Genomic DNA, 11,427 nt, shown 5'->3' with positions numbered 1-11,427 from the left:
AGGAGTACTACACACTATGTCATAATGAACCTCAGGCTGCAGACTTTTGACCAGAGACCCAGACCACATAGAAACAGACAAGAAAGTGACAGGTCACTTCAAAAAACAAACTAATATAGTTTGTCTTCCTTTTTCACATCTCTCTTGCAGTACTCTGTGTACAAAAAACGCTTTCTATTGTTTTTCTTTCACTTTCTTTCTGTCCCTCTCGCCTTGACTAAAACCCCACAACTGCTGCACCAAGTCAACTCACATCACACACCCCCTAACTTTACAGAAATGAGCAAACCAACAGAGTCTAAAGGAAACCTACAACAAACAGGTGTAGAGAGAGAGAGGATTGAGGAACGGCATGTTTGACGTCATAAGTAACTCAGAATCAAAAGTAAATGTTGATCTTAAATTAAAGATTAAAACAGTTCTCCCCCAGCATCAGATGTCTACCTTTCCTCGCCTGCTCTTCCAGAGAGGATCTCGGACATCTGTAGGTCTGTCACCGCCGCTTCCTGCGAGAGCCCCATCGCCTGGCAGAGGTAGGTGGCCAGAATGTGTTTACACTGTGGGCAGAGAAGCGGACGGTAGTGCACAGATAAGATTGACACCCTGTGCGTTGTCTCACAAACGTCAATTTTTCCTCCCAAAATCATGTAAACCAACCAAAAATGGTGTTCCAACACAGTTATTTTTATTATCTGATATGACAAGATCTGAAACCTTAAATTGAAGAGATTTTATGACTCATACAGTGTGGTCAAACATTTGATTACCTTACTCTAGAGGAAACCGTACTCCTGCTTGCGGTAAGGTGATCATTTATCTCTTAGCAGACCATGCCCTGACCTGGGGCACCTTAGCAATCTCAAGGAACATTCTTCAGAATTTCACAAAATACAGTAAACACAATAAGTGCAAATGACAATAAGATAAACATACAACCTAGTAAATAAGAGATAGAACACACAGTGAGCTGAGGGGTAGAGCAGGCTGATGATGTCAAATATATTTACCAGCAAGCTGTCGTTTCTCCTTAGGACAGAGAAAGCAAACGCGGGGCATGGGCAGTAATGGCAGGAAGTGTAGCAGGTGTACAATCGCCCGGATCCTCCCACCACCTGCAGAGGGGTCCAAACACAAGGGTTAGAGTTCAAAGTTCCAGTACTATGCACAATAAAGAACAAAAACCACTGTCAAACCCCAAAACATAATGTGTTGTTTTGCTTTCTGTTTCACATTGTGATTATCGATGCTCAATTCCTGACTCCCACTCTGACCTAGTCCAGCCAGCACTGCATATTACACACTGTGGACGACCCTCAGACGTACAGGTTTTGAAGCCCAGTCGATGGGATCAGTATCCAAACACTTGAGAAATGCAATTAAATTTAAGCCGTGCCTAACAGCAGTGGAGACCTGGTGGCTGTCCCGACAGAGTTTCTATTAGAGAAACACACTCTCCCGCTAATGAAGCGTTACATCTTCTTGAATTATGCTTTTCTCCATCTTTGGTGTCCAAAAGTAAGGTCTCTCAGTGAGTCAGTGTGTCTGTCTGTCTGTCTGTGAGAGAGAGAGCAGTGCTATATCTTTAAAGACGTTTTTTGCACCGGGTCAAGAAAGATGAGGGGGGTCACAGCTGTTGCCTGCCATCGCCGGACAGTGGACAGCAAGGTGTGAAAGAGGACACGGGGACCAGGGGAAAAATGTTCTTCATGACCCGGGGGAGTTTGATGGCAAGGCCAAGCTATGTCAGCCGCCTTCCACAGCAACAGCCGCCTTCCACTTTATTTTAAAGGTCCGTCTCCGAGTCCACCCGGCCACCGCGGCACACGGGAGGCAGCTGGTTGCCTAGAACAGAACTCTGGCTACCGTTAGCTGGGGATTACTCCTGACCGGTTGGGTGACTCTTGCTCCAGAGGAGGAGATGGGAAAGGATTACTCTAAGAAATAGCCATTAAAGTTGTGCACAATACACTTACTGTATGGGAGCTTATACGAGCCACGTGCAAATCTAGCGTATTTACCCCATCATCCGCCTTTAATACTTTTCCTTATATTAAAGCCCCTTTCGCCGCCCCATAAACATACTGTGTCCCCGACCCCAGTGATATCACGCACCCAAGGGCCCATATGAGTGGTCTCGGCACAGGTCACATGCACGGAGCGGCGCTGTGTCACAGACCGCAAGAACAGAGACAGTCGAAGCACACGCCTCTCGGCCAACAGAAAGGTCAGATGAGCCCAGAGAACAGCGATGTGCTCGGCTCCAAAAGACTATACCACTCGGATGAGTCTTGAAGGCAACGAACGAGAAAAAGGGAGGAACTAAATAAAAAACAACAAAAAAAAACATGCGGTCGGGGACTGTCCTCATTTATTTGATTATCCTCAATCATTTTGATGACATGCTCTCTCATGTTGATTACAGAACAGAATCATGTATACATCCATTTATTTTCCCCACTTCTAAAACAATATAGCTGTCTGCAACTTAAAGACTATAATAAAATGGTTCATTAAGACTTATGACAACAGAGGACAACAACCTATTGCACAACTCTTCCTTGGCACACGCAACATTGCATAACACACTGATGGTACACAACAACTAATGTATTCAGACTGCAGTCAGCAATTAAGTTAATCTTCAGGAATGCATTATCTGTGTAACTGGATTAGTCTCATATCTTCCCTGTGAATTTTTCACACTAACAGTAATTTTTCACACTAACACGGAGGAACAAGGGCTCCGTTGTGTTTCTGGATCTTGGGAAACCACCTCATCAACATTGCTTGAATTTTTTCAAGTTTATTACTCTCATAAAACACAAAAATAAAAGCTGCTTTGAACCACTGAGGAAGGGATTACTTTTTCACAAGAAGGCTAACAAATTAGAGGAAAAAAAAACAATGTATTTGAAACAGAAAGTAGCACAGCTTCTCTGTAATCCCTTCCTTACCTGGATATAATTACACAGGCTTGGATGGAGGTAGCCAAGAAAAGCCTGACTTGAGGAATGTTCATTGCTTCCCTATTGCAAGACATATGGGAGTCATGTGACTTTAAAGGATTCCACGAGTAATAAGTGTCTATCTATCTATCGTAATCCTTTAATTCTGCTAAATATAACAAGTGTTTAACATCAAGGTTTGAGCAAGGGGTTGGGACTCTCTCTCTCTCAGACCAGACCGATTCACAGTAAAGAAAGAATGGGAGAATTGTGTCTTTTCAAACACAGAATTATGCCCATTCCTATCTGGAAACTCTGTAATGCCTCATGCAAGCAGATTGAGCATGCCCAGGGGAATCTCATAGCTGGCTAAACTGAACCACTTGTGCAGGACTTAAGGGTTTAAAGTGAAGAGTTCCAGCTTCCAGCTTTTTCAATGTTTAACTATTGCTGAGAGGTACATGGCAGGGTTGACAGGGTTTGCTGGCCCCAGAGCCGAGAGACACTGAACTGTTCATATGCACACACACACTCAAATATATTAGGACATTGCGTAGGTGATTAATCAATACTTTATGATTCACTGTTTATCAACCAATAAAAACAATCTGATCAAGGGCAGTGGTATTGAAATCCATACGATAAATAAAAACACAACTAGTGAAAAGGCGAAATTCATTAATATTCGAGTAGGAAGCTATTCAATTATTCATGAGAAGCAAAAGGCCAGCCGGTGATCATCTATCAGGAGTAATCTGTTGCAGAGCTCACAGAAAGGCAAGAAGCTCAAACAGCAGTGCCAACACATCTTTATTAGGAAATTACTCCGGGTACAACTTCTCCAGATCTCATGTATTTATAATTCTTAATATAGTTCCCAGGAACCCCAGGTTTGTCATAACAGCTTTTAAAAGAGGTTAAATAGCACAGGGAAACAACTAAACTTGAAGTACAGGAAGTACTCAAGTCATAAAAACTGACGTTTATTATGTTAAAGCATTCATCCAGTCTCTCTTAAGATATCTGCCCAGACAGGATGTTATCATCGCCGGACAATCATGAGTCACGAAGCACTAGTGGTCGTTAACACAGAATCAGAAAAGACGCAGGACTAAAAGCAGACACTACAGCCTTGCATTAAATTAACTTTTGTCACAACACAAGAGCTCAGCCTAAGGGCTAAAACATTTACATCTGCATTGTGCTTTGAAAGATTTTTTTTTCCACCCAAAGTAAAACTAAACAAAACAAATTTACACAAGCAAACAAGACTAAAATGCTTTGGTAACTATATCTGTGTGTGTATTCACATTAAATATTGTAACTGATCTGCGAGTTGCCGGACTCTACAATGGATGAAGGAACTAAATAATATTTGTTCTGATTAGTAAAAGGATTAGCTTGACTAAACTTGATCTATCATAAACAATGTGGTCTTTTTGGCAGATATAATGAAGTTCCAGTTAAAGAGGTGATCTTAAGGGAAATTGTGTTGCCAGTCTCCTATATCAAGATAAAGCAATCAAACACTTAATGTCCTTTGAGCAGAAAATCTCTACATGTGGAATTCATAAACATACTATTTCCTCAATATGTTTCTTTCCTCTTCTGTCTGTCAATCAAAAAAATATTCTAACAATTTGACTTCTAAGTTACATAATACCTCCCGGAAAGAAACGGGAGTACAACACTCCTGCTTACCTACCAAAACCACCATATAAACTCAGCTTTAAAACTTTTGTCTGCTGACAGGACTGAGGTGAAGTGTGTGAGTGGACTGAAGTTGTGTTCGTTAGACCCCTTTTCTTCCCCCTCATAAAACATTGACACCTGGATTTCCTAACCAGAAACACTGTAAAACTATGAAGTGTCACATACATGCAATAGAAATGCAAACACCTGAGGGTCTTTAGATATGTTGGTGGCAATCAGAGTGCCAGATTGAAAAGTCTAGACATTTTCCCAGTGAAGCTGATTCTGTGACCAGAACTTGTTCAAAACATCTCCATTTGGTTTTGTACGTCGCATGTTAAATGAGGTCTGTGGCAGGTTCATTACAGGTTCTTAATTACCTTTCAGTTTCAGCACAGATACTAGTAATAAAACAAGTCTCCTGTACAATGTAAGTGCTCAGGGGTGACAGACAAGCCCTTTGAGTTAACGCACTGGGGCTCTCATACCTAGCGGCATGATTTGCTCTCATTAGTACTGGACCAGTGTTCTGGAAGCTATTTTTCTTAATTTGTCTCAAAACCGACTGGTATAGTAAATAATTAACACAACTTTTTTTACGGACTTCACAAAAAAACCCTCTCACTGTTCAGCTGTGCAACAAGAGACATTGAGAGCATAAGGAGAATTACAGTAGGGTTGAGGTTTCCCAAACCATGGAGTAAATAAGCATAAATAAATAATTGTAATTACAAAACAAAAAAGGACTTTAAAATTGCTCAAGAGAAAGAAAGTCTCTAAAACTCATAAACTCATGTTCATAAAGAAAAAGAAGATTCTGGAAAATCCATCTCCAGATGCAAAAATTAAAACCCTTCCCAAAAAACAGGTTTTGAAAATAATGATGATAATGTTGTAATTGAAATTGCTTAAATATGTAAATATATGATGAATGAAATACAAAAATTAACCAAAATGTGTTATTCACTAACTGTTTATGCTCCCATGTACATATCCATGTTCAGTAGGGATAAAAACAAGTTTGCTTTTTTGTTTGAACAAGGAAAACAATGCTAATGCAATATAAACAGATGTTTAGTTTTATACTTTATAATAACTTTTGTAATAATAAAAACAATACACTAAAATGCAAATAAACATGCTGAAACAAATACAAATGATACGCAATACACTGGAACTCATTTGAAAATAATAACCAATACACTGAAATGCTATAATAATAAACAATGAATAAAACTAAAACTCAGTCACTATCAAAACCTGTGCCACCACCCTCTTGCTGTGCCATTTATTGAATTTTCAACACAGTAAACTTGGAGGGATGAGCTACAGGCTTTGCACAGCACTGTGATGGATCTGGCTGACGCTACTGCATAGCTTTTTTCTAAAAACGACATAACCTACAACTAAAACAAGTACAACTAACAATAAAAACAGCAATAATAATATAAAACTGTATTTATATACTTGTAAAAGGTTAATGGAATGCCGCAATAGACAGTACACTAGTTCTAGATGCAGTGGAAGCTCTAAATGGCATGCGATTGTATAAAAACATCCCCCGTTTTCAATCCACATTGTACAGTAGCAGCACTGAAATGTTCTCAGTCCTGAAACGCTGCTAATAGAATCGAATATTTATACTGACATACACCGGTACGGCATGGTACTGTGTGAGGGTTTTCATTTGACGTATGTGTGTACGCTAGGGTTGGCTGTGCACTGGCTCTGAAGCCCTGAGCCAGCTCCAGGAACAGGAACCGGAGCCGGACAGTTTTTGTTAGTTGTGCTACGGAGCCGGAGCAGAGCTGGAGCTGGCAGTGCTGGAGCCGGAGCGGAGCTCATCAGAGCGCTCCGAAGCCTGGAGCCGGAGCTGAGGTCATGGAGCTGCTCCACTCTCTACCCCTTCCATTACCCAGATATTAAGTCCAGTTTTCTTCAATTAACAAAATAAAAAACTTCATAGGAATTGTTGTGTGTTGGGGGTTATAAAATAAGATCAGTTCTCACTGCAGCTATTAGTATATAATACATTATTTTGTAATTTTGTAATTGTAATTATATGACACCTTCACTTCTCACTCCATTCAAGTGATTCTATAATCTCTCATAAACCTCTTGCAAAAGAAGTAAAGTCCATTTTTAAGCGAAAGTTTTAAGTATTTCCAAATTATTTTATTCCAACCAAATTCTTCATCTGCCTAAAGTAACCTCATTTTATAGCCATATATTATCTGAAATGTGCTGACTAGTTTGTCCAAAAGTTGGTTGCCAGGGAGTTAAGGTCACATGCAGGAGTCATGCCCCCTGCACCTTGTTTGCCACTTTTGAGATACGACAATACCGGCAAACTGTACACTGAAAATTTTGTAACAACATATTAAATGGATTACAGTACTTAAAATAACTGGACATCTTCCAAAAATACTGGACAGGGGTTCAAAGTACATACACTACATGTCAAACCAGTCAAGTTGTTTGACAAACTAGTTCTGTATGGACCTCACTTTGTGAACGGGTTGTCATGATGAAACAGGAAAGGGCCTTCTTCAAACTGTTGCTACAAATTTGGAAGTGCAAATTCACCTAGAATATCAATGTAGGCTGTAGCGTTAAGATTTCCCTTCAGTGGGACAAAGGGGCCGAGGCCTGAGACCATTATTCCTCCTCCAAATTTTACAGTTGGTCTATGCATTCATGCAGGTAGCGTTCTCCTGGCATTCGCCAAACCCAGATTCCTCCGATGGTTTGCCAGATGGTGAAGTGTGATTCATCACTCCTGAGATCGCATTTCCACTGCTCCCGGGTCAAATGGTGGCTAGCTTAACACCACTCCAGACGACGCTTGGCATTGCTCATGAAGATCTTAGGCTTGTGCGGCTGCTCGGCCATGTAAACCAATTTCATGAAGCTCCCGACAAACAGTTATTTTGCTGACGTTGCTTCCAGAGGCACTCGGAAGCGATTGTTGCAACCAACGAAAGACTATTTTTATGCGCTACGTACTTCAGCACTCGACAGTCCCGTTATGTGAGCTTGTGTGGCCGACCACTTCGCAGCTGAGCTGTTGTTGCTCCTAGATGTTTCCTCTTAATAATAACAGCACTTACAGCTCACCAGGGCAGCTCTAGCAGGGCAAAAATTTGAAAAACTGACTTGTTGGAAAGGTAGCAGTAAAGTTCTAAGGAGTTTGCTGTGTGGCTTGATTTTACACTGGCTCTCAAAAGTATTCACCCCTCTTGGTCTTTTCCACATTTCATTGTGTTACAACATGAAATCAGAATGGATTTAATCAGGAGTTTTTGCCACTGATCAACACCAAAAATGTCAAAGTGAAAAATATGATCTGCATTTTGTTCTAAATTAATAACAAATACAAAACAGAAAATAATTGAATGCATAAGTAATCACCCCTTCAGTCAATATTTGGTAGCGGCAACTGTGGCAGCAATTACAGCCATGAGTCTATGTGGATAAGCCTCTACCAGCTTTGCACATGTGGACACAGCAATGTTCGCCCATTCGTCTTGCTCTTGCTCAAGCTCCATGGATGGTGACCTTTGGTGAACAGCAATTTTCAACTCTTTCCACATATTCTCAATTGGATTGAGGTCCAGGCTTTGACTGCGCCACTCCGGGACATTGACCTTTTCATTTTGAAGCCACTCCAGTGTGGCTTTGTCTGTATGTTTGGGGTCATTGCCCTGCTGGAACATTAATCTTCTCCCAAGTTCCAGGTCTCTTGCAGACTTCAGCAGCTTTTTTTTTACAGGATTTCTCTGTACTTTGCTGCATCCATTTTGCGTAATGCTGCCACCACCATGCTTCATGGTAGGGATGGTGTTCCCAGAATGATGTGCGGTGTTAGGCTTGTACCAAAGGTCACGCTTAGCATTGTTGAGGCCAAAAAGCTCTATTTTGGTCTCATCAGATCATAGAATCTTCCTCTACTTGGTCTCAGAGTCTCATACGTGCCAAATACACTAATTAGAACAGGTGTCCACATACTGTTGGCCATGTAGTGTACAAATACCGGACAGTCCACTAAAATACTGGCCAGCTGGCAACCCTAATTGCCACAGACATCTTTACAATTTTCTACTTTTTCATGTTTGAATGGTTTGTTATTAATATTTTGTTTTTGTTAAACAGTTATTTACATAAAAGAAGTAAAAAAGGAAACGTTATAAATAATGATCGCATCCTAGTTTGCACTGTTTTTTGTGGCTCCGGAGCTGGAGCAGGTTAAAAGCAGCCGGAGCTGGAGCAGCAGTGTGGAGCTGTACCGAAGCCGCTCCGGGGCTTGAGCTGGGGCTGCTGGAGCCGGCCTGGAGCTGGAGCTGAACCTCCGGAGCCAGCAAACCCGGAGCACTGCCAACCCTAGTGTACGCCATGGTCTTGAAGTGATTAAGTAATGTTTGTTTGCATTGTTTACATTAACTTATTCTTCATTTTTAGTTTTTTTACATTTGAAAAGCAACTAAATGTTTATAAACAACACCAAACAGTTTTCAGACCCCATGCATCATGCGCACTGATGTCCCACATAGCATTAAATAAATGCAGTTATTGTAAGAGCACAAAAGCCGGGAAACATTATAATATGCTAACGTATAATTAAGATAAGCCCTCAGTGGACAGCAGTCAGCATCACGTGAATACTAAAACACATCACAATTTGGCACCTCATAGTTTGCAGGCAAGAGGCCAAGTATTTACAGGCAAACAGAAGGTCAACGGGCCTCAAGAGATTGGATGAGGCACTGTAGAAGGGAACAATGTGTATGTATGTTTTTTCTTTTTGTTTTTTAATCCAGTATACAATGATAACACTGAACATTATGTATGTAACTCACTGCAGAATAAACACTAATTCCCACATAATTATATATTTACAGTATTTTATAAGTTCTGCAAAGCATCAAAAAGGATCTGTGACAATTGCTGAAATGATGCAGTGCAACTGAAAGGATATATTTACACAAATGAAAAGTGCCCACTTGAAAATTACAGGAAAAAAGGGCTTTGTGTCACAACTGAATTAAAATGTACTCATGTACAACAATGCCTTGTGGGGCAGATTGGCGCTTTATTTATTTTTTAAAGGAAAAAAAATCCCAGAGATTATGATCTTGCGAGAGAGCAGAACATCGAGCCGCAGCTGGCTCCGACGGCCAGGGAAAATCGTTTTGTACCACAGCGTCCCACGACAGCGACTAAACGAACTGAGGCATTCCTTGTAAAACCATGTCACTTCAAAAACCGCAAGAAATTAGTTTTAGTTTTAGTAGACTATGATGTATTTAAACAGGCCAATTACATGTAGGCCTAAAAAAAACGAACCAATAAATGCCTACAAAACTAAACAAAGTATTGTTTTAATTAAGAGACGAATACAGATCGGTCTTAAGTTTCCAAGCAATACCATTACAAATATTTAATTGAGAGCAATGCAAGTAACCATCCCATTTGTTATACAAGTGATTTAACTTTAAGAGTCTTCCCAGGGTTTGTTCATCTTGGAACCAACCCAGAGGGATGGTCTGTAAAGCGGAGGAATGCAGGCATCTGTCCTTCTCGTTTAACTCGCGTCTCTTACTTTCAGCTCTCTCTTGCTCTGATCCTTCAGGTATCATTATGTTTATTTTATTGTATGGGGGGGTCAATCTACAAATCTACAATCTACAGGTTTTAATGGAAGACAAGAGTTCAGCTCAAAAACTCTATAATCTCTCGACACATCTGAGCAGAGTAATTGCATAAGCAGCTGCTCTCTGCCTACGACATCCTATCCTATGCATCCTGACGCAGTGGGCTGCTGGCAGATGTGAAACAGTTCAGCAATGGTAGCATGTTTAAGGCAAGAGGCCTCTTTCTTTCCCTCTGACTATTATTTCCAGCAACCGTTTTTTTTCTTCCCTTCCTCTCATAGGACAATAACTCAGACACTCTTTGGCTGATGTGCTCCTTATTAATCTTTCATGTGCTTTGCTTGTCTTAATATTAAAAACCTTTTCTTAATTAGTTTGAACTTCAATGAGCTCATTTCAAGCATCACCTTGTAGATTAAATAATTTTCCATACTGAGCTCACAACGAGAACGTTTTCTTCCCTGAATTAACATGAGGTACGTCAGTGAAAACACACACTTCTTGCCCACAGAGTGGATGTGTGACGATTCGAGATTCTCTGGCTCTGCCTAATCAGGCCGACTGTAAGTTCCCGACAGCACAGCGATTCACCCGCCTGCTTTGAGTTCCTGTTAATCTTGGTTGTGAGAAGGTAAACAAAATGAAGTGTTTCATTCCTGGCTCATGCAAAGCACCTTGTTGGCAGTGATCATGATTTTTTTTTTAATGACTACACCAGTGCAACCTTCAAGAGTCAGATTTGTGTCAACACCAGAGACATCAGATAGCATGGGTTTGGCGTATCTGACTCCTGAGCACCAAAAGGATGTTACGGTTCTGCAGGTCACCACTCCGTCACTGCCTGGAACAACAATTACGAATGCAAGTCCAAGATGAAGGAGACTTACCAGGAGCCTACGCAAATACACGTACCACACTTTTACCAACAATGAAGTGAACATAACCGCTAAGATCTACTTAAAAACAATACAATAAAACACTTGTACTGACAGTTTTACCACAGACACTGGGATGCGAGCCAACGCCGATACTCTGAGCTGATGGATTAACTGCGCAGTGTGTGGGACATAGTCAGTAAATGTGTGTGTATAAGCCTTTTGAACAGATCTCCCGCGCACCCAACAGGCACCTTTGCCGTG

At 40.9% G+C, this 11,427-nt stretch overlaps 1 protein-coding gene across 1 annotated transcript in view; it reads right to left on the bottom strand.

The window, feature by feature from the left end:
* The window catches only part of zswim7 (zinc finger, SWIM-type containing 7), a 39,072-nt gene that overhangs the window by 20,989 nt on the left and 6,656 nt on the right, over positions 1-11,427 (bottom strand). The window contains exons 5-6 of the mRNA XM_066696176.1: positions 1,008-1,112; positions 445-557 (exon numbers count right to left, since the gene is read on the bottom strand). Coding sequence (XP_066552273.1) covers positions 445-557; positions 1,008-1,112 — 218 coding nt within the window. The remainder of the gene's footprint in view (positions 1-444; positions 558-1,007; positions 1,113-11,427) is intronic.

Source organism: Amia ocellicauda, chromosome 22 (genome assembly GCF_036373705.1).
Source record: "Amia ocellicauda isolate fAmiCal2 chromosome 22, fAmiCal2.hap1, whole genome shotgun sequence".
In the NCBI taxonomy this organism is placed as follows: domain Eukaryota; kingdom Metazoa; phylum Chordata; class Actinopteri; order Amiiformes; family Amiidae; genus Amia; species Amia ocellicauda.
The sequence above is the reverse complement of the archived record's forward strand: the minus strand, read 5'-3'. Positions and strand labels throughout refer to the sequence as shown.